The 26,718-nt window shown below is 56.5% G+C and overlaps 8 protein-coding genes across 8 annotated transcripts; 4 read left to right on the top strand and 4 right to left on the bottom strand.

The window, feature by feature from the left end:
* Nucleotides 1-685: 685 nt before the first annotated feature.
* EsH8_III_001446 (thioredoxin domain-containing protein) lies at nt 686-3,234 on the top strand (the record flags this gene model as incomplete). Its single annotated transcript, XM_083263171.1, has 3 exons — nt 686-938; nt 998-2,611; nt 2,660-3,234. 3 exons carry the CDS (start codon nt 686-688, stop codon nt 3,232-3,234), a joined length of 2,442 nt encoding a protein of 813 aa, XP_083123658.1.
* A 1,453-nt stretch (nt 3,235-4,687) lies between these two features.
* EsH8_III_001445 (TLC domain-containing protein) lies at nt 4,688-6,409 on the bottom strand (the record flags this gene model as incomplete). Its single annotated transcript, XM_083263170.1, has 4 exons — nt 4,688-5,293; nt 5,344-5,631; nt 5,691-6,004; nt 6,172-6,409. The coding sequence occupies 4 exons, from the start codon at nt 6,407-6,409 to the stop codon at nt 4,688-4,690; spliced, it is 1,446 nt and encodes a 481-aa protein (XP_083123657.1).
* A 3,427-nt stretch (nt 6,410-9,836) lies between these two features.
* On the top strand, nt 9,837-10,819 carry EsH8_III_001444 (inhibitor of apoptosis-promoting Bax1-domain-containing protein; the record flags this gene model as incomplete). The annotated part of the gene is made up of 3 exons (XM_083263169.1): nt 9,837-10,013; nt 10,098-10,271; nt 10,328-10,819. 3 exons carry the CDS (start codon nt 9,837-9,839, stop codon nt 10,817-10,819), a joined length of 843 nt encoding a protein of 280 aa, XP_083123656.1.
* A 725-nt stretch (nt 10,820-11,544) lies between these two features.
* On the bottom strand, nt 11,545-12,969 carry EsH8_III_001443 (Septin-domain-containing protein; the record flags this gene model as incomplete). Its single annotated transcript, XM_083263168.1, has 6 exons — nt 11,545-11,791; nt 11,849-12,316; nt 12,369-12,506; nt 12,563-12,650; nt 12,703-12,819; nt 12,897-12,969. The coding sequence occupies 6 exons, from the start codon at nt 12,967-12,969 to the stop codon at nt 11,545-11,547; spliced, it is 1,131 nt and encodes a 376-aa protein (XP_083123655.1).
* Nucleotides 12,970-14,309: 1,340 nt separating this feature from the next.
* EsH8_III_001442 (phosphatidylinositol-3,5-bisphosphate binding protein HSV2) lies at nt 14,310-15,644 on the top strand (the record flags this gene model as incomplete). Its single annotated transcript, XM_083263167.1, has 4 exons — nt 14,310-14,418; nt 14,469-14,507; nt 14,569-14,666; nt 14,718-15,644. 4 exons carry the CDS (start codon nt 14,310-14,312, stop codon nt 15,642-15,644), a joined length of 1,173 nt encoding a protein of 390 aa, XP_083123654.1.
* Nucleotides 15,645-15,799: 155 nt separating this feature from the next.
* Nucleotides 15,800-16,855, bottom strand: EsH8_III_001441 (IST3 family RNA-binding protein; the record flags this gene model as incomplete). The annotated part of the gene is made up of 2 exons (XM_083263166.1): nt 15,800-16,739; nt 16,800-16,855. 2 exons carry the CDS (start codon nt 16,853-16,855, stop codon nt 15,800-15,802), a joined length of 996 nt encoding a protein of 331 aa, XP_083123653.1.
* Nucleotides 16,856-17,480: 625 nt separating this feature from the next.
* On the top strand, nt 17,481-19,312 carry EsH8_III_001440 (dynein light intermediate chain-domain-containing protein; the record flags this gene model as incomplete). Its single annotated transcript, XM_083263165.1, has 5 exons — nt 17,481-17,787; nt 17,836-18,218; nt 18,272-18,365; nt 18,415-19,091; nt 19,151-19,312. The coding sequence occupies 5 exons, from the start codon at nt 17,481-17,483 to the stop codon at nt 19,310-19,312; spliced, it is 1,623 nt and encodes a 540-aa protein (XP_083123652.1).
* Nucleotides 19,313-20,330: 1,018 nt separating this feature from the next.
* EsH8_III_001439 (uncharacterized protein) lies at nt 20,331-22,750 on the bottom strand (the record flags this gene model as incomplete). Its single annotated transcript, XM_083263164.1, has 3 exons — nt 20,331-20,586; nt 20,732-22,357; nt 22,416-22,750. The coding sequence occupies 3 exons, from the start codon at nt 22,748-22,750 to the stop codon at nt 20,331-20,333; spliced, it is 2,217 nt and encodes a 738-aa protein (XP_083123651.1).
* Nucleotides 22,751-26,718: the final 3,968 nt, after the last annotated feature.

The following is a 26,718-nucleotide window of genomic DNA, read 5'->3' as shown; positions in this document are numbered from 1 at the left end:
GCGAGCCAGCCGATGCATGAATTAAAGGAGAGTTCAAACTTAAAGCGTGAGAGCTGAATGCGAGGTTAATTGTCGACAAGGAAATAGAGAAGCCTGCTTTACAAGGAGACAATCAGGTCGACAACAAACGGTTAACTCCAGAGGCTCAAAAAGAACAGCAGCAGATTGTATCAGTAGAAAGGCCGAGTCGATGTCGCAAGTCGATTTCACGTGCTTACATAACGGAATACCCCTCATTCGGTGATAAGGTGGTGGGGCAGCGTATTCCAGGTACCGAATAACCGTTCGGTCGCTGTGCAGCAGTGACGTCTCGCTCCGAGACACTGACCTTGGATTGTTTTCGAATTGCCGCTGGAAGACAATTAACGGGTCACTTGTTTCCACACCGCAGGATCAAACGTGGAATCCTTTTCTGGAAAACTTCGCTTTACGCGCTACATGACTCGTTCTTCTGCCGACTTGTACGACGCACCAAGGTTCCCCGGACCGACTGCAAGCAGCTTCACCTCCCCCCTGCTATCTAAGGGAAATATTCCGTGATCTACAGGGTCGAGTCTTATCACAAGGTTTGCTAGCTGCATACATTGGACATTTTCGTCAACATCGCAGCAATCGGAAGCACAGCAACATCGCCAGCTCCAAGTCCTTTGCAGCTTCGAGATAGTCCTCGTAACCTCATTCCGCCATGGTCGCTTCTGAGCTGTCGCAAGCGGCGAGGGCTGAGAAATCAGACCCCCAGCTGGCAGCCCAACCCAAGAACGAGACACATGTGTCAGCACCCCCGTTGGTGAACAGAGTCGGGCAAAGCAAGAGCCCGTACGTGCGAAGCCATGCCGATAGTCGAGTTGCCTGGCAGCTGTTCGACGATGAGGCCACAGAGAGGGCGAGGACGGAGAACAAGCTGATCTTCCTCCACATTGGCTTCAAGGCCTGCCACTGTGAGGCGATGGAACTTCAAAAACATGCCACTCGAACATGTGTGCTGACCTGTCTTTAGATTCGCGACTTACATCCACCGAGTGCTTCACCCACCGCGAATGCGCCAAGATCCTAAACGAGTCGTTCATCCCCGTCATTATCGATCGCGAGGAGCGCCCAGAGCTCGACACGATATACATGAACTACGTCCAGGCTGTTAGCGGATCAGGCGGCTGGCCGTTGAACCTCTTCTTGACCCCCGAGCTCGAACCCGTCTTTGGCGGCACCTACTACCCCGCCCCCGGCCCGAACAACGGCGGCTCTGACGACGAGGACCGACTGGACTTCCTGGCCATCTTGCGCAAGCTGCAAAAGGTCTGGAGAGAACAGGAGGCAAGATGCAGGCAGGAGGCGAAGGAGGTGGTGATCAAGCTGCACGACTTCGCTGCTGAGGGAACTTTGGGAACCAGTGGTACGGTCCAGCCGGGTGTTGCAGGCTCTCAGACTGCCGCGGCCGGGAGATCTGAGACGGGGTTGGAGCACCCGGGAACAGCCAGAGTGGCTGCTGCGGCCTCCAGTGAACTCGACCTGGACCAGCTGGAGGAGGCATACACGCACATTGCTGGGACCTTCGATCCGGTCTACGGTGGATTCGGCGTGGCTCCCAAGTTCCCCACCCCGCCAAAGCTGTCATTCTTGCTGCGGCTGCCGCGGTACCTTGCACCCGTCCAAGACGTGGTTGGCGAGACCGAGTGCGCGCACGCCACGGAGATGGCGCTGTTCACGTTGCGAAAGATCCGTGACAGCAGTCTGCGCGACCACGTCGGTGGATGCGGCTTCGCGCGGTACGCTGTGACGGCAGACTGGAGCGTGCCGCGTTTCGAGAAGCTTGTTGCCCACAACGCGCTGCTTCTGGGGCTCTACCTGGATGCTTGGCTGATTGCAGGCAGCGGCGAGAAGGACGAGGAGTTCTATGACGTCGTGTCGGAGCTGGTGGATTACCTCACAAGTCCCCCGATCAGCCTGCCCGACGGCGGGTTCGTTTCGAGCGAAGCGGCAGACTCGTACTACCGGCGCGGGGACAGGCACATGCGAGAGGGAGCTTACAGCCTGTGGACACGCAGAGAGTTTGACACCGTCATTGGAGACGACCACGAGGCCGCGCTAGCTGCGTCGTACTGGAACGTTCTCGAGCACGGCAATGTGGAGCCCGACCAGGACCCCAACGACGAGTTCATGAATGAGAATATACTGCGTGTTGTTAAGGACAAGTCCGAGATCGGACGGCAAGCAGGCATCGCCATTGACGAGGTTCAGCGAGTGGTCACTTCGGCGAAGCAAAAGCTGAAGGCGCACAGAGAAAAAGAGCGCGTGAGGCCAGAAACCGACAACAAGATTGTCGTTGGACGCAACGGCCTGGTGATCTCGGCCCTGGCAAGGACCGGATTTGCGCTGTCGTCTGTCGATGCGGCAAGGAGCAAGGTGGCCATTGAGTCTGCAACAAAGACTGCTGCATTCATCAAGGCCAACCTCTGGGACGAGAAGGAGAAGATCCTCTACAGGATATACAACGAGGGTCGTGGGGACACCAAGGGCCTGGCAGACGACTACGCCCATCTCATCGAGGGCCTGCTTGACCTTTACCAGGCGACCGCCGAGGAGAAGTGGATCGAGTTCGCCGACGAGCTTCAGAGTAAGTCTGCCTCAGTCAGATCTTGAGCCAAAACTAACACAACGACAGAGGTCCAAATTGCCATCTTCTACGACAGCCCTTCAACCAGCCCCTCGGCAGTGGAGACTCCCGCCACCCGCTCCTCCTGCGGCGCCTTCTACACCACGGCCGAGAACGCACCACACACCATTCTCCGCCTAAAGGACGGCATGGACACGGCCCTCCCCTCAACCAATGCCGTTTCCGTTTCCAACCTCTTCCGCCTAGGCATCATGTTCAACGATGAGGCCTACACCATCCTCGCACGCGAGTCCTTGAACGCGTTCGAGGCCGAGGTTCTGCAGTACCCCTGGCTCTTCCCCGGTCTGCTGTCCGGTGTGGTCACCGCTCGGCTGGGCGGCGTGACGTGGGTAGTCGTTCGCGGCAGCGACGGCGCCGACGATGATTCGACCAAGAAGCTAATTCGAAAGCTGAACATCGAGGCCAACGGCGGGCTGAGAAACATCGTCTTCCTCAAGAGCGAGAACGACGTATTGGCGAAGCGGAGCCCCGTGCTCAAGGAGCTGGTGCAGACGCAGAAGCCCGGCGCGTACCGTCTCGAGAACGGCGTCTACCGCCCGATCACGGGCGCCGACCTGGCTTGAGCAGCAATATTACGCGTACGGGAGAAGAAGAAGAAACAAAAAAAGCTTGCCAGCCCCTGATTCAGCATCTTTGCCTGGCGGGCGGACGGAGGTCGGTGGTTGGCGCGGAGTTCTGTTCTCATTTCTTTTCTGGGGCTTCGGGATGATCCACAGGGGCGTGGTTTATGCGGAGGCGGTGCGGTGGAATGCCGTAGATTTACCAGTGACAATCTTAACTTGATGCCGGATTCGGAACCAAAGCAGCATCGTATAGTCGGTTGTTGTCGAAGCGTCCCAGATCTACTGTACCTTGGCCACTTATCCGTGATGACGGGTGATCGACTGGCATCCTTGCACGGCCGCATGCCGATGTCCGTGACGGATAGGCCCTTCCCCGTTCCGAATCCGAAAGGCGCGCGCGGGGGAGGGGAGGCAAGTAACAGTGAATCCCGATGGTTTCCCCCCGGGGGCAAGCAAAAAAAACGCCCCCCGCCATCTCTCTAGACATTCCAGGCGGGGCGCCCGGCCGTCTCACCGTGAAGAAGTAACCATGCCAACTCCCCCAACCGAGCTGCAGGAAAACAAAACAACCCTCCCCCTTAAAGCTTTCCAAAAACGAAATGTTTTATTCTTATTTCCAGGCTGGGGCTGACGTAGCTCACGCCGCCCATCCCAGAGAGGCGTTGCCGTGCATAGATGGGTAGTAAAACATAAAAGGGGACGCGGGAAAGGGGAGGGGGGCAGCCAGCATTTTCGAGACCCGAGAAGCTTCGCGTGGCCGGCCGACGGGCCCCAGGATAAAAAAATAAAATAAAAAGATTTCGGAAATTCGGCACGGCGTCGCATGCGAGACCCCCTCCCCTCCCTTCCCCCGTTCCGAATCCCCCACTCCGCCGACCGGCCTCCGACTTGGGGCATAATCGGATATCCGGTCGGTCGTAGGCGGCCCATCCATCATCTAACCCGCCCCCATCCGAAGCACACCGTCTGGGCAGGCGTAGTACGCTTCGGACAAGCAAGCAGACAGGCAGGCGCCTTGGCCACAAACAAAGTCTTTTCTTGCAACGCCGCATCATATCGGTCACGGGGGAGAAAAAAAATCACCAACCACGATTGTGTTCCATTAGTTTGCATCTCTGCATCATTAACTCAAAGTACTTTTGGTTCATTTCTTGAATACGTCCAAATCGGTAAAGATCCCAAAAGAGACGAGATGTAACCGTTCTCGACTCCTCTTTTTTCCCTTTCTCGCAAAAGCAAAGCCAAATGTCATCTATGCCTGTGTGTGCCCGCCATCCAGGCGCGCACCATGCTCTAGCAAAGTACGTGAGTATGCGCCGCCGCAGCCTTTCCCAGCCACGACCGCCCTTTCTGTAACTCCTCTCTTCCCCCCTAACATCAGCTAATTTGTATACACCGGACTGTTGTCGCTCATGTCTCTCCATATTTCGTGAGCGACCACCAGCCCTCATATTCAGTCGACCTGCTTCTCGCAGCCGATTCTACCAAGCAGCTCCTTTCGGTCGCTGTGGCCGGGCAGGCTCACGCCTGAAGAGCTTGCTTGTCTCTTGATGCCCGTTCTCCGCTCCCAGCTCTTGAGGTCGATATCCTCCACGCCGACCTCCTGCTCGAGAGCCTGGGCCTCCTCGTAGACGTAGTCGCCCTCTTCCTCGCCTTCGCCCTCGTCGTCGCTGCGAACATCCTCGGCGTTTCCGCCGCGGAGGACCTTCATGACGACGCGGATGATCATGAAGAACCATCCAATGGTGAGGACTTGGAGAGCGAGGAGCGGGATGAGGAATGCCCATCGGACAAACCCATCGAAGCAGACAATGCCGTCCGGCTTGTAGAATGGCTCAAGCAACCAGCTGCTGCCCTCGGGAACGGGGAACGGTCCCTCCAGGTTGGGGTGGCGGCCCGTGTAGCACGAGGCAGGGATTTCCTGGGGGATGTGGGTGTGGATGGACCAGCAGACCATCAGGTAAAAGACGTGACGGGCAACGAGCCACGACACAACGAAGGCGCCGAACATGATGTCGCAGAGGGTGTTCAGTCCCACGTACTTGAGACACTTGGCGAGCTGCGGCCAGTTAGCGGGTTCGGTAGCAACGGCGGGGAGCAACAACATACCGGGAAGAAGAGATCGACAATGTCCATGAGGACGAGGATCAGGTTTCCGACGCGGGTCTGGTGGTAGCTGTAGCAGGCAGAAATCAGGGTGCAAGTGATGATGTGGTGAGTGAACATCTGCCAGTGATCCTTGCGGCGTTCCTCAATGTTGATGACGAGGATCTGCTGCAGCCAGAAAGCCCATTGCGCCAGGATGTAAAACTTGTTGAGGCCAGACAGCTCGCGCTGGGGCCAGTTCGTCCACAGCTCTCTCAGGTTCAACCAGTAGGGCGACGTCTTGTAGATGTACTAAACGGTTGTTAGCGACGTTCGCGCGACCGCTGCCGGACGCCCCAGTATGTGCTTACCATGCCCATGGGCCAGAAGACCAAGTAGTAAATCAACAGCCAGGCCTGCTCGCTGAAGCGGGTCAGGTCCTTGCGCTTCTTGATGCCCCAGCCCTTGGCCAAGGGGGCCAGGACGTATTCCATGGTCGCGGCGCGCAGACCGGTGAAGAAGACGATGCAGAAGGCGATGAGGCAGGAATCGCCGAGGCCGGCGCCATACAGGCTGGTTTCAGGGTTGTAGTAGGAGAGCGTGAAGAACTTGATGGTGTGGGGTTGTGCCTTCGGGATGAAGAAGTGGGCGAGGAAGAGGAGGGCAAGGAGGTTGAAGGAGAGACCTGGAAGCAGCCATGTCAGTCTAGTCAAAGGCTTGGGATTCGAACGGAAAACAATGTCTCGTTATAATGTCTGTCGTGGAACACAGGGCGGTTCCCGTTGTGGCGTGTAAACCGACGGGTGTGGGGTAGTTGGACAAGTGAAGAATACAGGACGAGAGACAACGTACCAACTTGGTTCTCGACCATCCACCGGCTCAACATCTTCCAGGCACTGTCATCTTTCCTCCTGACCCTTCGAACGAGCACAACGTTGACATTGTTGTGGCCTTGCTGGTAGAGGGGGCCGTTCATGAGCTTGAGCTGCTTGGTGCTGGCGTTGCGCTGGATCTGGGGGCCAGCAGGGTTGGCCCTCACGGGCTTCTCGAAGACGGGCGACGACGCCTCGTGGTCGGCGGTGTCGCTCATGGTAGGCGGCTCACTCCAATTGGAACTCAATTGAGATGTTCTGGAGGGCGGCGACTCTGGTTTGGAGTCGCGGGGAACGCCGTGATGCTCGGCGGCGGCTGGGTCGTGGTTTGGCGTGGGATTCCGTCGGGTCTCCTTCGTGTCCACACAACCTTTGGGGTGGGTGGGTGTTGAACCGCGATAAGACGGGCGCTCGTAATCGACGGCAGAGAAGCGCAAGGGCGACGAATCGACAAAGTGCAGAGCGCAAGAGGTCGGGAGGGGGCGCTTCTGCTTCTGCTTCGTGGTCGAGGGAGGGGGAAGGGGGGAAACGAACGACCTGGGTGGTTTTAGGGAGGTTGAAGATCGGGAGGATGGAAGTGGAAGGGCAACGTCGCACACAATGGACACCGAGGACGGGACGTCGGACGGCAGCCGCAGGACAGGATGGACAGACAGTCCAGAGGTACGTACTCAGGTCAAGGCCGGTCAGGATCTGCTCCGTTGCTCCAGAAGCTGGGATTAGGAGGGAGTGCAGCAGATGCGCTCCGTGTGAGGTGCGGCAGCGGTTCTTCTGCTCAGTGCTGGTGCTGGTGCTGGTGCTTGCTAAAGGTGGGCTGCATTTTGGGTGGGGAGCGGGACGAGGACATGGACGGAGTAGGAGTGGGCAGCAGAGGGTGGCAGTGGCTGGGATAGACTTTAGAGGGGTCCCAGATACACCCGTACAGGAGCAAGAGCGTACATGGTAAATATTTTCTTCTCTGGCCTTTTTTTTTCCCTTTCCCCTACAGGGGCCCAAGGACAGAACCAGAAATTGGCAGCACAAAGCAGTTGGAAGAGCGGGAAAAGGTACATGGTACGGTGGGAATCTCGCGTCTTTCGACCAAGCTCGTCTCGAAGGCTCCACTCCACTGTCGCCTTGCCCATGTCCACAGCCCCGGGGGAGGGAAGGGGTAGGCCAACCGGAGCAGCAAAACACCTTTATTCGTACTGGTCCAGGGGAAGAGAAAAAAAAACCTGGTCAAGACTGGGCTTTCAACGGGCAACAGGGGGGGCAGCAACACTGGGACTCGGTCGGTCTAGCTCACACAGATCACCCGCCGATTCTCAAAGGGTCGCCAAAGGCGGTGAGGACGGCTTTTGCTTGGGACATGGAAGGGAAGGAAAAAAGGGACACACACTGCCCATTGGCAAGGGATGTGGGAGACAAGACCAGGCCAGAAGGAAGAGGGAGAAGCGCAAGGAAGGGGTCGGCCAATGGCAGCATCAGGGTCTCTCGTCCCTGGTCTTCCAAGGTCCGGTACGTACCCGACGCGCTGCTTTACTTGGGGAGAGAAGGGTGGGGGACCCCTATCCCATTCAGGTTTGGCTGCAGGTTGGACGTGCGCTGGGACGTGGAATTGGACGGAAGCTTTAAATTATGAAATGATTGGAGGCTTGCAGAGAGTATTGCTACATGGCAATATGGTAGCTGCCTCACTTGTTGCCCAGGTACCTGGTCTATTGCTAGTGTTTAGGGAAAGCCAGCCCCTGTTTGCCAGTGTCGTTTGGCCAGAGTCCCACGTTGCTGCTGCCCACTCTGCTCGTTCTGTTGCCAATGGGCGAGGTCTATCGAGGCGAAGGGGGGGGAAGCAGAACAGAGAATAGAGGCACAGTACGAATGGCGGGCGGTGACGGATGAAATCTGACCAAGGCCAAGACGTAAGAGACAGAAGAGGGGACGTGAACCCGGACGTGGAGATGGAGATGAAAGATGAAGATGGAGAGAGAGAGGGGGAGGGGGGAACAAGATGGGCGGGTCTGGTTACTCTCAACAAGTTTCAACAGTGTCTTGCCATTGACCCAATTGGATCCGTCTCGTTTGCTCGCTTCTTCTGTTGCTTCCTTGGCCTGGCTGCTTGCTACCTATGGTAGAATTCATTAGTGTTGGTATTATGAGCAACTGCCAGTTGATGCTTTGGCGAGCTGCGGCGGTATGGCACGGGGCATGGGGCATGGTCAATCTTCATCTTGCACCATCTTTAAAATGAAGTGATTTTCACTCCCAGCGTCTTATCGTCCGTTTGGTATATAGGGCCCCTGTCAATCCCGTCTGCCATTTTTCCTTCTGCTGCTGCCGCCGCCGCCGCCTATCTCTTCCCGCCGCCTGTGCCTCTCTCTCTCACGGACGTTGGCCCCTATTTCATCTGTGCAACCAATAATTGATGTGATAGACTTGGCTGGTCCGTCTTTGACACCGCCAGGACTCCCGAGTCGCTCGTGGCTCCAGCGTGCCTGGGCTAGGAAAGTTGGTCCCTCGGGAGACAGAGTACACTAGTGCATTACACTAGGGTCAGGTACCACACCCTCACAACGCAACAGCCCCCCTCCTCCAGAGAGATGGCGAGATGCAGCCAATTGCCAGCCTTGGAAATTCGCAAAAAGAGCGAGGCCGTCGTTCATGGCCGCTCTTGTCAGAACACTAATCCTTTACGAAATAACAACAATGCCCTCTTTTGGAGCCGCAGCCGCACCCTGCAGCTGGACTTGACTTTCTGTATCGTCATTGGTGATCCCATGGGCCATCATGCTTCATCTGTCAGTTCCGCACACCAATGCTGGATGTATTGTCTTCGGCGCCCGCACGCATCGCCGTATGCGACAGGAACAGAACAGACGAATACGGTCGGGCCTCGCATTCATGGACACCATCTCTGAACAATGCTTCTAAACTCGCCTCTTCCGCCTTCCCGTGCTGCCCTGTCTGCTACTCGTCCCGTGCAGAGCGCTCCCATAATACCGAATCGGATACTTGTCAAGTCTTGGATACTTGTCAAAGTCGACGATCCGCGTTTCATCCCGTCTCTTTGTGAGCGTCGGCCGGTCGCATCTCGAGAGCGATGCGACCGCCACTTGCGAAAGTTGATGTGCACACCTGGCGACATCAGACCACGCGTTTGCCAAGGCTACGATACCGCAAGGTCCAAATTTAACGATTCAGGCCATAACCCCGGTACCCGTTGCTTGTCTTCAGTTACTGCCAAGTCCCCAGGAACACGACCTAGGGGGAGCAAGGGAGGTGCCGGCTCTTGAAAAACCCTTTTGGTTCATAAAACGGATTAGCACATCAGCCTCTAATATCTGAGAATTGGCATCATGTAAAGGATTTATGCAGAGAATGAAACGGAACCTTGAAGATGTCGCCCGTGGGTTCTGCACAGCCTCTTTTCATCACATGACCCCACTTACGCCACACTCTTCCCCAGACTGCAGCCACACAAGTGTGTGTAAGCCGTTCGCATCACGCCTCCCCACATGATCCTGTCCTGACGACACGACCACCCGCCCATTCTTTAACTTCGCAGGCATCCAACAACCGCCCATTTTCGAAGCGTCGCTCCCAAATCCCTCCCCCGGAACGCACAACGAACGTCCGACGACATTATATCACGCTCGAAAATCAGCAGCGATGTCTTCAAACACCAAGTACGCTCCGGCGCCGACCCAAGACCCGGATGAAGCCTCGAGCTACGCCCAGGCACCCCCCGCCTACCAGGCCGAGCCTACCTCTGCCTCAGACACGGATCGCCTCTTCGGCGGCGGCGCCCCTCGCAGCAGCGAGGATGACATCCCCGATGACTTCAAGGTATGCCCGAGTCCCAGTTCTCTTCTGTGCTAGAAACCCGCTATATCCGCATGGCTCAGCTTCACTAACACGACCTCTCCTCAGTTTGGCGGCTCAGTGGCCGAGGCTACAACCGACATCCGCAACCAGTTCATCCGCAAGGTCTACGCGATCCTTACCGTCCAGCTCCTCGCGACTGGCGCCGTCTCCGCTATCAGCTTCTTCAGCGAGGGTTACAAGACCTGGATCCAATCTCACCCGGGCCTCGTCTTCGCATCCGTACGTCCCCTTCCAACCCCCCCTTGGTGCCGAGTACTAACACAAACCCTCTGCAGCTGTTCGGTTCCATCATCATGATGCTCCTCACCTTCTGGAAGCGCAAGTCCTACCCTACGAACCTCCTCTTCCTCAGCGGCTTCACTCTCATGGAAGCCTACACGGTCTCCGTCATCGTCTCCTTCTACAAGACCAGTATCGTTCTCAACGCCGTCATCCTGACTGCCGGCATTTTCGTCTTCCTCACTCTCTTCGCGTGCCAGACAAAGTATGACTTCACCTCCTGGATCCCCTACCTTGGAGGCGCCCTGTGGGGTCTCATCTTGTTTGGCTTCATGTACATGTTCTTCCCCTACAGCTCCACCGGCGAGCTCGTCTATGGCGGCATTGCGGCCCTGATTTTCAGCGCCTACATCCTCGTTGACACCCAGCTTATCATGCGCCACCACCACGTCGAGGAGGAGATTGCTGCCGCCATCAGCCTGTACCTGGACATTATCAACCTCTTCCTGGCCATTCTGCGCATTCTCAACAGCCAGCAGAACAACTAAGCAGCCTCGTCGTGTTTGTCAATAAATCGGTATCAAGTACCCAAGTAGGCAATGGTGGCTTGAAGAAGTCGTCTTTTTCGTAGAATTTCACCACTCGTGCTGTTGCAGTGCTACATGGATAGGGCTGGTTCTTGTTACGCTACACGGTGTTCGCAGTCGTTTGCTTCCGCATTTTAAAATCCTTTCCTATAGTCAATTAATATCACGCAAATTTCATATCAGACACGATTTGCACGCTAGAGTCATGGCAGTGTGTACAATGCCCAGAATTTGTGAAGCGGTAAAGTAATATGATATCTGCATTAGAAGTCCACTAATAGAAAAGGAAAATGGGGGGCGTTTTAGAAAAAGGGCTACAAAGCACAGCCGGAAACATGCGGGCAGGCGGTGTGGTAGGGATAGTAGAAACAGATCGACGGGTAACTTGTAGTTCACACGTCCCAATGTCCGTATCACCCCCTCGGCCTCGTCCAGAAGCCGTTGAACCTCCGCCCCGAGAACGTACACCGTCTCTTCCCACACTCTACCTGACCGGTAGCCTCTTCCCAGTCGTCGCATTCGTAGTAGACCTTTTTGGGGTTTTATCTTCGTGTCAAGAGAAACGAACTCGCATAGGGGAATAATGTTCTTTCTCTTTCAACACAGCACGGAAACCAACGCCAGTATAGAAAAAGACCAACGTCGCAGTCTCGGGGTAACCATAAGCAGGGCCAGGAATTGTGGAATTAGTTGGCTTCGTGGTCGCCGTTGGCTTCGGCCGGGCCGCCGGCTGCTGCAGACTGTTCCCTTTGCATGCGAGCCTCGATCTCGCGGAGTTGGGACTCGCGAGCCAAGAGCTCCTGTCGCTTCTCGTTGATCTCGCGCTGGACCTTGATCTCGATCTCGCGGAGCTTCTCCTCCTCTCGCCGCAGCTGTTCCTCCTTGAGGCGCACAGATTGCGAAGCGAGGTCCTCGGGGTTCATGGACGAGTCACTGTAACTGTGATTAGCGTGTTGCACAAGCAAAACAAAAGGGGTACGTGTAACATACACTCCAGCACCGCCCTCAACAGACTTGCTGAGCTTCTCGGTACGGTAGTTCTCGTAGAGGAAGTCGTGAGTGATTTCCTTCAAGTCGGCCAGGTGGCTGTGGAGGAGCGCAGAGCGGATGGCGAGGAAGTCGGAGTGGCGAGGGTTGTCGACCTCGACGACACCCCAGGGGTACTGGCGGGCACGGACAGAGCGGCCGCCAATCTCGACAACCTCCTCGGAACCGACAATGGCGAACGGCATGAGGCCTCTCAGCTCGGCGTTCTCCTCGACAGTGTCCTCGTCGTCCTCCTCAATGTCGTAAGGGAAGTTGTACACGGGGATACGGTAGTGCTCAATGTCTTCCATCACCAGCTTCTTGGACTCGGCGAGCTCGGCGGGAGTCAGAGAGTCGGCGCGGCCAATAACGGGAATGACGTTGGCACGGGGGGCGAGGCGCTTCATGAGCTCGATATCCAGCTCGCGGAGACTATGAAACATATCAGTGTTGGCCATTGATAACTGAAACTTGATGTGCTTACCCGTGACCGGTGGGCGTGATGAAGTAGAGCATAGCATGCACACGGTTGTCTCTGAAACGAGGGTTACGCTTGATACGAGACTCCTCGGCAAGAATGTCGTCGTATTGTCTCTCGAGGTAGCCAACGATCTCGGAGAAGCTGCACGCTCGAGTTAGTGCGGGCAAGTACACGGTGGTGCTTTGGGGACGCCATACCTGGCTTCATTGTCGATCTGGTCACCAAAGCCGGGAGTGTCGACGATGGTCAGGGAGATGCGAGTACCCTCCTCGTCCAATTCCAACTCTACGTGGTGGTCAGTTTGCTGCCTGGGTGGTTCGACGCGGTGGTTACGCACCAACAGTGATGGGCTTGATCTTGACACCATCCTCGACAGAAGCGCCGTTGGGGTCGTCCGCCTCCTTGTGGCCCAGAACGGTCTTCCCGCAAAGGGTGTTGACGAAGGTGGTTCTTCCTGTGAGGGCGAGGGTCAGTCGATGGGACTCGATGTTGAAGTGGACACGAGGTTGCCCGGGTAGGGGGGAGACGTACCAGTGCCTGATGCTCCGCAGACCATCAAACAGAACTGGATTCCCTTCTTCACGTTCTTCTTTCTGCGCATCATCTTCTGTAGCAACGAGGGTGGTCAGTAACGAGATAAAAGTATGGGTGCAGACGCATTGGGGCCGTGGCAGCTCCGTGTAGTCGTTGATGGTCGTTGATGGGGACGGGAAGCGTGTAGTAGTAGGGGGAGGCGGGCAAACATACGACGGTTGTTGAATGTCACGCTTAGACTAGAATAGGGTCGGTAAAGGAGTCGTCGAACAATTCAACGACAGGCGTAGAAGAAGAATGATGGTCGTCTCAAGGGACAGCGAGCGTCGTGTCGTGTCGTGAGAACGGAGCAAAAAGGACTGCTGGATCCCAAATGTCGTTGTATTGGGATGGGATCTGGGGGTCGGACGGGTGGTGCAGGTGCTAAAGGGGACGGGAGGGTCTTGACCGACGTGGACGGCTGTTGGAAAATGCAATTTCACACAAAATGTTGCGGCAGGAGGTCCCCAAGTTGCCCCCCAGCCAATTGACTGCTTGCGACTGCACGCCCAATTCAGGGGGCAGCAAGTCCCCGGCCCACGCTCCTTTCCCCTAAATTTGACGCTAAGCCTATCACGGAAAAGTACAAACAGAGGGGATCCTCGGGCAATTTTGGGAGAGAGATGACAGGTCACGAGACTGACTGGCACACAGGACATGGCCAGTGCTGAAGCTTCCCGCCTGCCTGGCAGTAGCACGCCGCGCCGCCCGCCGTGCACGCTCCGTACAGCACCGTGTGTGAAGGGGGCCAAACATGGCCATGCTTCGCGTCTCTTAGGACGACAGTTGTAGCCAGCTGGCCAGGTGTGGCATGTGCCTCAGTCACGCCCGACCTCACCGTCCGTCCCTTCATCTCAACCACGGTAGCATTAGCTCAATGCGCTGAGAGAAAGAGATGATACGTACCTCATTTCCAGAACGTCCCAGGCTGACTTCTGCTGAGACACCGTCCACGAGGTCTTGTTTGGGAACCTCGCCTTTTCGTCTTTGAACAACTGCTGGCTGCGAGGCTCTCTTCATCGTCACTTTAGCTATCTGTCATTTGCATACACCTGTCCATTTCCCCTGTTACTACCTCTGCCGGCTTCCTGACTCGGCTATCCAGCTGACTCCGACCCGCTCAGTTCACTGCCATCGTTTAAGAGATTCTAACTCATCGCCGACCGTCACGAGCTGGAAGCCTCTCTTTCCGAGAGATGCACTTGACAAGGATGATATTATAACAAGTAACTTCAAAATAGCAGATTATCAGCTTGGCCTGCCGACCCTGCATCAGCAGCTCTCATCCCCCATTGCCGTGCCCCCACGTCACACAGACCGCAGCTTTACCAATCCACGTCGACTTACAGCCTCAGTCGTTTCTTTACCACAATGAATACCCGCCCGCCCATAGAGACGGCACCCTCGACAGTGGTGTTATCCGTGTCATTCAACAGCGATGCCAGTTGCTTCTCTGTTGGTCTCAACTCTGGGATATGCAGTGAGTTCGGCGATCTCTCATTATCGGGACGGCTCCCTAATAGCATGTAGTCTTCCACACCAAGTCCTGCCTTCTGAAGGCATCAAGAGGTTCGAAAACATATCTCCTGAACTCCTGGTGACACAAGAACAAAGCTAAAACTTGGTTCAGACTTCAATGCCGGGATTGGTCTTGTCGAGATGATGGGCACTACAAACTATCTTGCGCTTGTTGGCGGTGGCAGGCAGCCAAAGTTTAGCAGTACTAAGGTGTGTATTCGGTTTCTCAACCCTTCAAGATCATACTCATGAACTGTGCAGACCATTATATGGGACGACATGAAAGGCAGGGTCGCTATCGAGATTGCCTCACTCACGCCGGTGCGAGGCGTCCGCATTGGTCGCAACCGGATCGTCGTTGCGCTTCAGAACAGCGTTCGCGTCTACTCGTTCGCGAAGCCGCCCGACCTCCAATCCGTGTATGAGACAACGGATAACCCTCTCGGCCTCTGCGCTATGTCGGACAAGACAATTGCTTTTCCAGGCAGAACGGTAGGTCAGATCCAGCTTGTTGACATTGGCACTGGGAATGTTAGCATCATACCGGCTCACTCCTCGGCCCTCCGCGCAATCCAACTGAGCCCGGATGGCGAGCTTCTGGCTACAGCAAGCGAGATGGGAACTCTGATTCGAGTCTTTGCAACCAGCAATTGCGCCAGGTTGGCCGAGCTGCGACGAGGCGTCGATCCCGCAACCATTTTCTCGCTCGGCTTTAGCCCCGAGGGCACGAAGCTTGCTTGCACATCGGACAAGTCGACGTTACACGTCTTCGACGTTCCGCACCCCAAAAAGCCTGTAACCACACCTGTCAGTCCGTCGGCATCGCAGATGGCAGGATCGGGCATCCTCGCAGGCAGACCAGCAGACGACGGCAAGGGACGATGGGGCTTCTTGGGCAAAATCCCCCTTATGCCGCGGCTGTTTTCAGACGTGTACTCGTTTGCGTCTGCGCCGTTTGAGGCCGGCGACGACCCTATGGTTGGTGGGCTACCTCTGTCGGATCAGACAACGCTTGGGACGACAAGGCCTCAGAAAGGAGTTATCGGGTGGATCACGGAAGACAGTTTGGTAGTGATTGGAGCCGGGCAGGATGCCAGGTGGGAGAAGTTCGTTATTTCCAAAGGGGAAGACGGACGTCGTTATGTTGTGCGGGAAGGTTGGAAGAGATATTTGGGTGCCGCTACATGAGCAGCGATGCACATCGTTACACAAGCCCGCAGGAATCACCTGGGCACTCGGTCTATAACATGGAGTTACATATGGAGTTATTTTGGGGATAAGGCATTCAGGGGTATCAGCGATAGCATCGCTCTTTTTACATAGTATTCATATCATCTTTGGGTCTAGGGTGATTTGCTTCGGCTTCGCCTCCTGTGTCGCCGCTCATCGTCGCGATCTTTTGGTCGTTTGTGATAGCGCTCTTCCAAGGCATCACGGTCTCGATGCCGGCGCTCCCTCCGCTTATCCCCGTCTTCGTCCCGATCGCGATCCCGTCTGTCCCTGGAGCGGTCTCTGTCCCGGCGGCTTGTGTCGTCCTTCTTCGAGTCCCTATCACGGGAATCGTCTCGCCGTTTGTGGCGGCGTGAGCTTCGCTCCTCGTCTCTCCGATCCCTGCCATCTGGCGAATCGTCGCGTCGTGACCTTCGGCTTCGGTGCCTATCCCCGTCGCGATCTGCGTCTCGCATCTCCTCGTCGCTGTCATGCCTCCTCGACCTATGCGACCGGTGGTGGTGGTGCTTGTGCTTCTTCCTCCTGTCAGACTTGTCATCCCGCCGCCGCAAGGCTTCCTGTATCTCTTTCTTCTTCTCCTCGATCAGGAACGCTTTCATGGGGTCGTCATCATCATGGTCCCGGACCAAGAGGGCGAGCTCCCTCTCCTCGGGAAGCATCGGTCGCTCTGCCTCTTCCTCCGATTCTTCTTCCGTCTTGTTGCCGTCGCCCTCCTCCTTCATGACCGTCGCCCAGTCCACCTTGCCCTCGTTCGGGTCTTCGTCGTCATGGAACTTGTAACGCGCATGGTCCACCCTGACCATTCGGTTGTTGATGGTTGCGCCGCCCAGGTTGTCGACCGCCAAGTCCGTGCTGCGCTGGTCCTCGTACTTTAGCCAGCCAAACCCTTTCGATTTGCCAGTCTCTTTGTCGCGGGCCAGCTTGAGCCAGACGGGCTCGCCGAATTGCGAAAATACCGTCACCACGTCGCCCTCGGACATCTCAAAGGGGAGGCCGCCGAAGTAAATGTAGGCTGTGTCGCGGTAATCGACGTGCCATGAGCCTTCAGGGGAGCTGTTGGCTGTCAGCACGATATTCCGGGTGCGCAAGCGCAAGCCGCCGTTGTTGACTTACATTCCATTTTCAATCTCTTTCTTGTTGAGCGCCTGGATGGCGCGTATTTGGTTCATGTCGTTGGCCGGCGTTGAGGTTTCCCGTTGCCTCTGGGTAGTAAGAATAAGATGTTTCAATCAGGAAGGCTGGGGTAGGCACGCCGCAAATCTGCAAGGCTGAAAGAAGCGGCGTCCCGAGCTTGCTGAAGCTCCACGAAAAAAGGCCGATAAGCTGGTTCACGCGTCCCGCGGTCAGTGCGTCATCTCCCCCCAATGCACCCCATGACAACCCCTAATTTGACACTTCGGCAGCGCGCTGTGCCGCATTCTCACAGCGCCTTTTAGCCACCGGGAAAACAGCCGGTCCGTAGCTCAAATTCCCCGACTGTTTGATGAAGGGGCATGAGGAAGCACTGCTTGTTCCATGGGATACGGTCACTCGTTCAAGGCATAATTCATCTCTTGCGAAGATAGTTTTTTTGTCTTATGCAGCACGTAAATCGTTTCTTGTTTGCTTGCCTACTCGTTGTCGCAAACCGTATAATCTAACGCACCCCTGCCAAATCGCGACCCGACGCGGTTGGCTGTCCCGGCATAAAGCTGTCAACTGTCAACCCACCGACTATCCTGTGTACAACACCACACCTCCAGACCCACGAACGAAACCCCCTCCCCTCATGCGTTCTCGCCGACGACTGCAATCATGACGGCAAGTGCGAATCGGGTGTCTACGTACACGTCAGCTTCCACGGGGTCGGATGGTCGCAATGGAGAGAAGAAGGATCTATGGAGCTCAATGCTGGACAACGTCGCCAGCGGCAGACGGTTACCCGAGAAGAACATGATCGTGCTGGGAGGGTCGCCAGACTCGCAGCGGGAGTTCATCGAATCGCTATCGCACAGCAACGAGAAGCGAAGTCTGGACCGCCAGAGCTCCAAGACACCCCCCATCGCAAACAACTTCGCTTTGGGCTACACTTACTACGACGTCCTGGATGCCGACCAAGAAGGTATGCAGGGAACCGGCGTATTCCAAAGTTTGATACTGACCTTGGTAGATATTCTGGCACGGATTTCTCTTTACATGCTTTCAACGCCCTCAGAAGCGTTCCCCAAGCTCATCCAACCCCTAATCACCCCCGAGTCGATACCCAATACCCTAATGGTCATACTGCTCGACTGGTCAACACCACATCTTTGGATGCGGCAGCTGAGGGAATGGATACTGTTTATGCGCAGCATTCTTGAGAACTCGAGCCACGAGTGCCAAGCCGCAATGGAGGAAGTGATGGTTGGTTGGCGAGACAGAGGTAGGGGCGGCGGATCGACCAACCTCGACGGCACGGGAGCAACTACGAGCGAAGGTGATGTTACGTTGCCTCTGGGACCCGGCGAATGGGAAGAAGGTATCGGCTTGCCGCTCTGCGTCGTCTGCCAGAATGTGAGAGAACATGCTGCTACACGTTGGACGTACAAACGCTAATCGTCCCGCAGGCGGAGAAGATGGAGCCCCTCGAGAAGACGCAGGGCTGGAAAGAGGGCGACTTTGATCAGGTGCTGCAATATCTTCGGACAGTGCTTCTAAGGCGTATGTGACCCATGCATGAGAATAAGGCAATGCTAACCCTTCTTTTCAGACGGCGCATCACTGATCTACACCACCCCGAACGTACCTTCATCCATACCCACGCTGGTGCACTCGAGTCTGGGCATCACCTCCCTGCTCAAACGGCAACCGCTCAAGCAAAACGTGATCGACAGGGATAAGATTCTCGTCCCGCCGAACTGGGATTCTTGGGGCAAGATCCGCGTATTGAGGGATGGGTTCGACGTCGAGGCGACCAGCCAGGGCTGGTCGCATGACTTGCAATCTACTTTCCCCTCACCCGCGATGACGACCGAAGGACTCACAATCTTGTCCAAGGCCAAGGCAGACGGCGACTACAACGGCGAAGTATGGTCATCTGCGGTAGCGCCGTACGAAGACTGGATCCGTGATCTCAGCAACGCCGGTAGCGCGCTCTCCTTTGCAGGTCGCAACGGGGACCCGTCACAACTAGAGATGTCATCAAACGACACACAAGAATTCCTAGGCTCAAGCCTTCAGGTCCTGGAGACGCACCGCAGCAGAAACAATGACGACAAGAAGGCCGATGCCGGGAAGTCGAGAACGGGACAACGGGCCGACGAATCCGAGGCCAACGCTTCTCTGCGGCAAGCAACTGACGGCAAGGTCAGCCAGCACATTGGCCCTGTGCAGTTCAACATGGGAGGCATCCAGGTAGATGCTGACGACATGGTGCAGCGGCTTAAGGTGAGTGACAGCGTCGATCCACCAGTGATGAGATGAGCATTAGACTAACGAGACGACAGGACCGACAAGCATACAGTGCTGCGCAGGATCCCACTACGCCACCGGCCGATACCGCCGAAGATGAGCCTGATGAGATGGACAACGACAAGCTCCAGGCCTTCTTCAGCGGTTTGATGAACCGCAAACAACCCACGAACGGAAGTCCTCGTGGCGGCTCTTGAGGATCTCAGCCTCGACATGGCGTAGAGAGGAGACGGACATCCGCATCTTTGCATTTGCACTCGACCTCTAATGGGTCGAGTTGCGTTCTGATCAGATCAGGCTGGGAGAGTAGAGCCGGTCTGTCCTCTTTTCAAGGGGACGTTCACATCTTGGGTGAGAGGTGTATACCATATCTGGCAAAGACTGGCCGCGAGATGAGCGACGAGAGTCTTTGCCGGGGAACCGGTGATGAGAAGGCAAGTTACAGAGACGAGACGTTGGCGATTGGGCGGGTTAGTCATGTCAGCAGTCAGTCAGTCGCTGTAGAATAGATACCCCGATTACGACAATGGTATGCGTTTGGTGCTGTTTACAACCGCTTGCTCCTCCATCCCCGTGATTCGCGATCCTCCTTTTTGAGTATCTGTAAAATCCAACGGCGCCAAGTTACCACGTACCAACCGTACCAACCTCACATCAGTTTCTTTTGGCATTGCAAGATGTTTGTGTTTGTCTTATCCAAATGAGTGCCTCCTCCTGCCGCCACTATATTGCCCGTTCCATGTGAAGCCGTAACTGCTGTGCGTTCAGTTCGAGTCCCTGCCAACCCTCGAATCCACCTTGACCTTGGTTTTTTTTCTCCCTTGTTTCTCTCTCGCAAGGGAACAAGATTCGAACCAGACATTTTGCGTCGCATTCTTGTGGAAAAAAATTCCAACTGGTCAAGGGGATTGATTTTGCTGGCTATGTGACTAAACTCTACTATCAAATGGAAATCCGCACACGGAAAAGATTCGCTAACAAAAAGTGCTACCACGTGTTCGGGTCGACCCCGGAAATCGAATCATATAAACCAGGACCGTGGTCGAAATCTCCCTTCGATCAACCCCCGTCCCACTCCAAGCAGCCCGGATCACTGCTTTGATCATACAGCCTCCACGATCTCGGGCCCTTAGCCAGGCTACCGGCAAACATATACTGCCCCACTACTCAAAAAACCGTCTCGTGTAAGCCCAAGTGTATTTCTCGCCACCCGCTTCACGCCCGGTTGTCCGTATGCGCACCGGCCTCCTCGGCATCTACGTCCGGCCCCGGCCCCTGTTGGTGCGACAGCGCCGCGTTCTGCACGGCCCGCCCCCCTTGCTTCGCCTCTCCCGTTCCGTTCTCCCCGTTCGTCTTCCCGCAGCACGGCACGATGACGCTGGCCTTGTTCTTGTTGCCCGGCATATCGAGCGCCGGGTTCGAGGTGAAGAAGTCGGCTGGGCGGATGGTGAGGTGATGGATCTCGACAGGCCTATCGTGTAATACATGTCAGCCACCACTCCTCCTCTCACATACCTTGCCGAGAGGGAAAAGCTAAAAGCAAAGAAAGAGGATCAAAAGCAGGTGGGGAGGGTTTCAGGGGGAAAGAGGTAAGGGGTAAAGGGGGAAAGACTCACATCACGGGCCAATCCTCAACACGCGGGTTATGCGTCAACCCGAACACGCTCCAGACGACGGGACTGCTCTTCCTCCCCTCGCCGGCGCCGTTCTCCCTCCCGTTCCCGTTGGCCGCGGCCCCGTCGACGAACCAGTCCCCGCGCCTCGTCATGTCCCAGACCCCGCCGACCTCCTCCCGGCTCTGGTTCGTGTACTCGCCCGCGGCCCACAGCTCGTCGTCGCGGTGGCCCGTGATCCAGACGTGGTGCCTCGCGAACTTGGCCCTCTTGGACACCTGGCTCTTCTCGTCCGCCAGCAGCAGCTGCGAGGGCGTCGGGACGAGCTTGAACCCGACGTTCCTGCCCGACACCTCGTTCTTCTTGGTCGCGTGCTCCAGCCGGATGACGCGGTTGAGCTGCGGCTCCGCGTCGACCCAGGACGCCGTCTCGACGACCCGCTTCCGCACCTCGTAGTAGTTGCCGTACGGGTTCGTCTCCGGGTTCTGCGGGACGGGCGCGCTCTCCTCCACCGCCACCCGCGTGTCCCCGTCGGCGTACGAGTCGATAGCCGGGTCAATGCGCACGGCAAAGATGTGCTGGTGGTTCTGCGCCAGCACGCCGGGAGCGACCACGGCGCCGTACCTGGACTCCGTCTTCCCCTCGTCGATGGCGACGACGCTCACGATGCCCGTCGCGCGCGTCTCGAGCGTGATGCCCCCCGCCGTGTCGAGCTTGTACGCAAACACGTACTCGTAGTTGGCCAGCGTCACGACGCACTGCACGACCAGCTCGCGCAGTCTCGTCACCACGGCCCGGTTCGTGCGGAAGTTTGTGTGCTTCCACCCGATGCCGTTGTCCTGCTCGTGCAGGCACACAACCGCCTTGGCGAGAGACGGGTTGCCGTCGGTATCCGTCAACAAAGAGTCAAAGTAGTGAATCGCGCCCAGGCAGTCGCACCCGAGCTCGAGGTTGTTCGCGGCACGCCCGAACCCGCCGTCGCCGACGTCGAACGCCTGCTTGCGATGGAACGGCGGCCGCGGGTCGCCGTAGGGCACCGTCATCTCGCTGTAGCTCAGCCTGTAGATGACGGGCCGGTTGTCGTAGCAGAGGTCGTGCAGCACGGCGCCCTCGCGGGGGGTGAAACCCAGCCGGAAGCGCCACTTTTGCCACTCGACGAGGTTGTCCGCGTGGACCTTGAACGAGGCGCCCTCTGGTTGGGTGATGTTGATGGGCTTCAGGTCCCCGCGCTGGGGCGTGTCGAGGAGTTCCGGGACGTACTCGGAGGACTTGTTGTGCACGAACAGCCGCTTGGGTTTGGAGGCCGGGGGATGCGGGCTGAGCCCGTCGTCTGCGCCGCCCGTGGCGAGCCGGTCGATGCGGAGGATCTCTCTCGTGGCGACGTCCATGACGGGGATGATGGGGATCGGATAGCCGTAGTGGTTCGAGTCGGGGTTGTTCTTGGAGGCATCGCGCGCGAAGATGAGGCCCTGCATGTAGCGAGGTATGTCTTTCTCATCGGCGTCGGGACCGCCGTATGGCCAGGGGTCTATCGCGACGGTGAAGTTCTCCGGGAGCGAGAACTCCGCCATGGCGTCCTTGAAGAGCTGGGACGCCACGCAGGCGTCTTGGAAAATCATGAATTCGTCGCTGCGTGATGGTCAACGGAAGGGTTCCTTGAGGTGTGCTGCAAAACATCACGACTTACGGAGGGAAGCTGGTCTGGAGATGCGGCGCGGCGACGGTTCTCTCGATTTCTTGGCCCGTCTTCAAGTCTACGACAGACTGGGTGTACTCGGGCGCCTTGCCGCTCTTGATGACATCGTATTGGAGCTTCGCTCGGCGCGGGGGCCTGGGAGTCTCATTCGTGACTAGCCCTGCATGTTCGGCTTGGAGAAATGGCACCAGCTCGGCCCTCTTGGGCTCTTGCAGAAAGAGAGCTCGAAAGTAAAGAGAAACGTCCGAGTCGAACAGCTTGGTCACAACTCCCCGTGCTATTTTGAACTCGTCCTCCGACAGAGCCGTCAAGGGATGAGGGGCCATATTGGTAGAGAACGAGAACCGGTTTACTCAAGACAGTCAAATGTAATGGGGAAATCAAATGGGAATCCTGGCGGCCGTCGTCCTCCTTATCTAGACTTTCAATGGGCGGCTACGATGCAGTCTCGGGGATCTTGCAGTAGTCCGATGGTAGGATCCATGCATGTGGCTGCAGTTCCAACAACTGATTGACAAATGGATTGGCAAATGACCACCAACGCATCGCCTTGCCGTCCTGTTGCACAAAGACCTGATGATTGCAGAGGCGATGCCGCTAACGCATTCCTCGCCTCAGCCAGTGGCTCGCCAAGCGAGAGGGACAATGTCACGATGGTGGGGTAACGGCCGTCTTCTAGACCTGGATGAGAGGTGGGATGGCGGGGTACCAAGCACCAAAGGTGTTGTGCCCGTTGCTCATCGCCTGTAGCTTTCCCCAAACTTGTTGGAGATCTGGTCGTCCCCTTGTGTGATCGATTGCCATATCTGGCAAGTCCATGCGGTGCGGTGCCGCCATTGGCCGCCGTTGGCCGCGGCCACCATCGGTGTCTCTGGCCTTTGCCTCCGCCCTATCTTCTCCTCCTTAGGCTCGGCGTAGGAGTGCGAGGATAAGATAAGCTGATTGGCTTGAAGGATGCAGTGCACATTTGATAGCGCGTACGTGAGTATCGCCAAACAGCACTCTTTGTTCCTCGTGCCATTACGCTTATGTGGACACCATCGACCGAGACTCCTCGATCATAGCATTGGAGCCGAGCGCGATGACAGAAGATGTCCAACATTGAGATTGAGTTACGCCCTGCATCGTACGATTCGTTTAGGCTCAGAGGTCATCGCAGTGAAGCGTACTATATCATTCTGACCCTCTCGGTGGGCAGCAGATCCGTCAGCATCACATATTCGGGCCCACAGCTAGTGTTACGGATACAATATATACGTAGTAGAGACCGGAACGGCTCAGGAGGGCACTGGTGGCACTGGTGGCACTGGAGTAACCCGAGCATTGCCGCATTGTCAGGTGGAATGTCCTCCGTTTGTTCCACACTTCGGCACCCGAGACCCAAGGAACCCTCGGTATATCCCCACCTTTATATGGCGATCAGAGACAGGCTCCGCAGCCCTGGAAAGGACGCACATCGTACAGCCGGGCCAGGGTCGAGGTCCCATGGCAAAGTGTCATAGGGGACGGGATCGATGATCCGGAGATGCAAGGTCGGCCTTGTTTGCGCCGAGTGGCCGCATCGCAGGGGTAATATCTCTGAACAAAAGGATTCCTTCCCACGGGTTTCGTCTTTAGCGTGTTTGTTTGGGAGAGATGCCATTGAGTGATTAAGTTTGTGAACGGACGGCCGAGGACTTGTTGATTGAGCGCCACGGCTACCGACTGCAGGCGAAATGATAATCGGCGGCGGAACCGTGCACCATCGTCCGTTGTGCTGCAAGCAAACTTGGGATTGCCGTAGGTCACCACAGGTACAGTGTTTAGCTCCCCTGGAGACCTCTAATTCTGATCGACCGTTATTCGCCAAGGCATGACTCGATCCACAGAGGCAACCGCACGGCCGGGTATACAGGGGAGGGGGTGAGGCTGATGCAGAGGTTGAGGCTATACGCAGTAAGGTAGTGGGCCTTGGCCGAGAAATGAGGAACCGAACGGTCTGACGGGCGAGTGGATATCACGGTCTGCCGTGCCGTGTTTAGCTCGCTCGCTCGCTCGCATGAGCCGGCTTGAATTTGCGGTTGACAGTTCATGTGGATAGTGTCAGAAAAGGCAAATGACGACGGAGACACGGCCGTGACCAAACAGTTCGTCCTCTGGAGGTCGGGTCAATGGCCATCCGCAGAGAGCCGAGGCCGAAGGATGCACCGTCCGCTGCAGTTTTGGAGACGCACCATGAGGTGGCTTGCGTGGCCTGCGTGGCACGGCAACTCTCGAGGGCGTTAAGACCGGGTGTTCTGGACTTTTGGACATCAGACGGGGTGGAGGGAAGCTCAGCCCCAAACGCAGGCGAGCAGGGCTGATGCTGTCTGGCGTCATGGCGGTTTTTTTTCTTGCTTCTTTCCCCCTTCTTTCTCACTATGCAGTGCTGGTGTTGGTATGCAGCGTGTGTAATGCTGCGAAGTAGGGGAGCGTCTCATGTCTGCAGGCTTGGCACGAAACAGAGTCGGAGGATGTTCGGATTAAGGTCAGCGCAACGCAGTTCTTGTTTCTAGAGACGTTTATGGCGACGTTGTGCGGAGGCGAAACTGGGCATCGGTTTCCTTTCGTCGCAGAGAGGCAGGCGGCAACATGTCTAACGGGCGGCATATCGTTTACAGATGTGCACACACTCTAATTAAAGACCAAGTGCCAGGGGAGAGGATCGGAATGATGCGAGGTCGAGGCGGCTGTTATCAGAGGCGCCCGTTGGCTAACGACGGCAGTTGAAAGCAAGGGCGGAGAGCGGAGGAAGGTCCCCGGATACGTTAAGACCAGAAACGGCAGGAGGCGGATGCCATTGGCTCGCGGTTGATGGTTTCCCGTTCCCTGGGCCGGGAGAGAAGGTGCGCGGGGGAGACAACGCCCCCCGGTGAGCGAGGGCCGGCGAGAGCGAGACTCGAGTGGGACTGGGAGAGCAGGCGCAAGGGACAGCGACACGGATACAGATGAACCCACACTCTGGAGTGGAAGCCACGGTACGGATACTCGGTCAGTGACACTCGCACACTGACTATAGGTAGGTAGAGTAGGTATGCTGGGACGGCGAGACCGCGTCAGACCCAGACTTCCTTCTCCCTCTGTGATTCTGGTCCTATCAGAGAAGGAGGCTGCCGGCCTGTAGATAGATGCCTATTTCGGGAAGCCCCCCATCCAGGGTGCTCCCTTCTGAAACGCACCAATTTATCTGATGTCGTGATGGCTCAGGGACCCCCATGATGGCTTGGCTTACCCAATGGCGGCGCTGTCTGGCTTTTACTGCGTGCCATGTACGGATACTCAATTAAGATTTTTGTTTTCCAGCCCGCTTCTCCAGTTTGGCAATACCCATACCCGGAATCAGTGTGGTGAGCCTGGTTCCATAGTATGGACACGCCGACACAGGGAATCCACAATGCCAATTACCAAAAGCTTGCTGAGGCCCCGGTCTGGACCTCAAGCGAAATCGAGATGTCACCATGCAGCGTGTATGTACTTGCCGCAGCCAAGGCAGTTTGAGTGAAAACACGTGGCATTGGGGGGAGAAAGGTACGAATACAAAGCTACCTATACCAGGTACTACGGACCTAGCCTAGGTAGTATGTAGGTATGTGTGTGCCATGCAGTGTATTCGTAGGCAGAGAAGAGAAGGCCGGGGTACGTACTCTGTCATGTAGTGTAGGTCGTGTACGTACATTCACTCACGCTCGCTCTCCCTGACTTGGCATTGCGTAGGCGAGACGAACGCTGCCGGTCTTGGTATGTGAAATTTGAACATCCGATGGATGCTGCTGATCCGTGTACATGGCCGCATCTTTTCTTAATCAAAAAGGACCGAAAAAAAAACAAAATTTGGCGGCAGCATGGCACAAAAGTCAAGCCGGGGCGGACTAACCCCCTCGAGGCGTGCGCGGGTTACGGCACAGCACCTCTCAGAAGAGCCTGCCTTATCTGACTAAGACCCAGCCCCGGCTGAGCTGCAGCACGAAGCACCAGCACTTGACACGATACGAGACTTCGACGAGACGAGATGACTTGACTCGACCGCGCTTTCGGATTGCATCCGCATGCGTATTTTCTTGTCCTTTTCTCCCACCCGTCCCCGTACCCCCCTCCCACCCGGCAGGCCTTTCCGAGCACAGATCTGCTAATGCTCATTCGTCATCTCATCTTGGGGGACATCGTCCTCGGGTTGTCGCATTCCTTCTTCGTCATGTTCCGTTCCCAAGCCAGGCCATCATCATGCCTGAGGACGTGCATCTGCCGATGCACCTTTTTTTTCTGAGCACGGAGAACC

Source organism: Colletotrichum jinshuiense, chromosome 3 (assembly GCF_051148585.1).
Source record: "Colletotrichum jinshuiense chromosome 3, complete sequence".
Lineage (NCBI taxonomy): Eukaryota > Fungi > Ascomycota > Sordariomycetes > Glomerellales > Glomerellaceae > Colletotrichum > Colletotrichum jinshuiense.
This window is presented reverse-complemented; position numbering and strand designations above follow the sequence as displayed.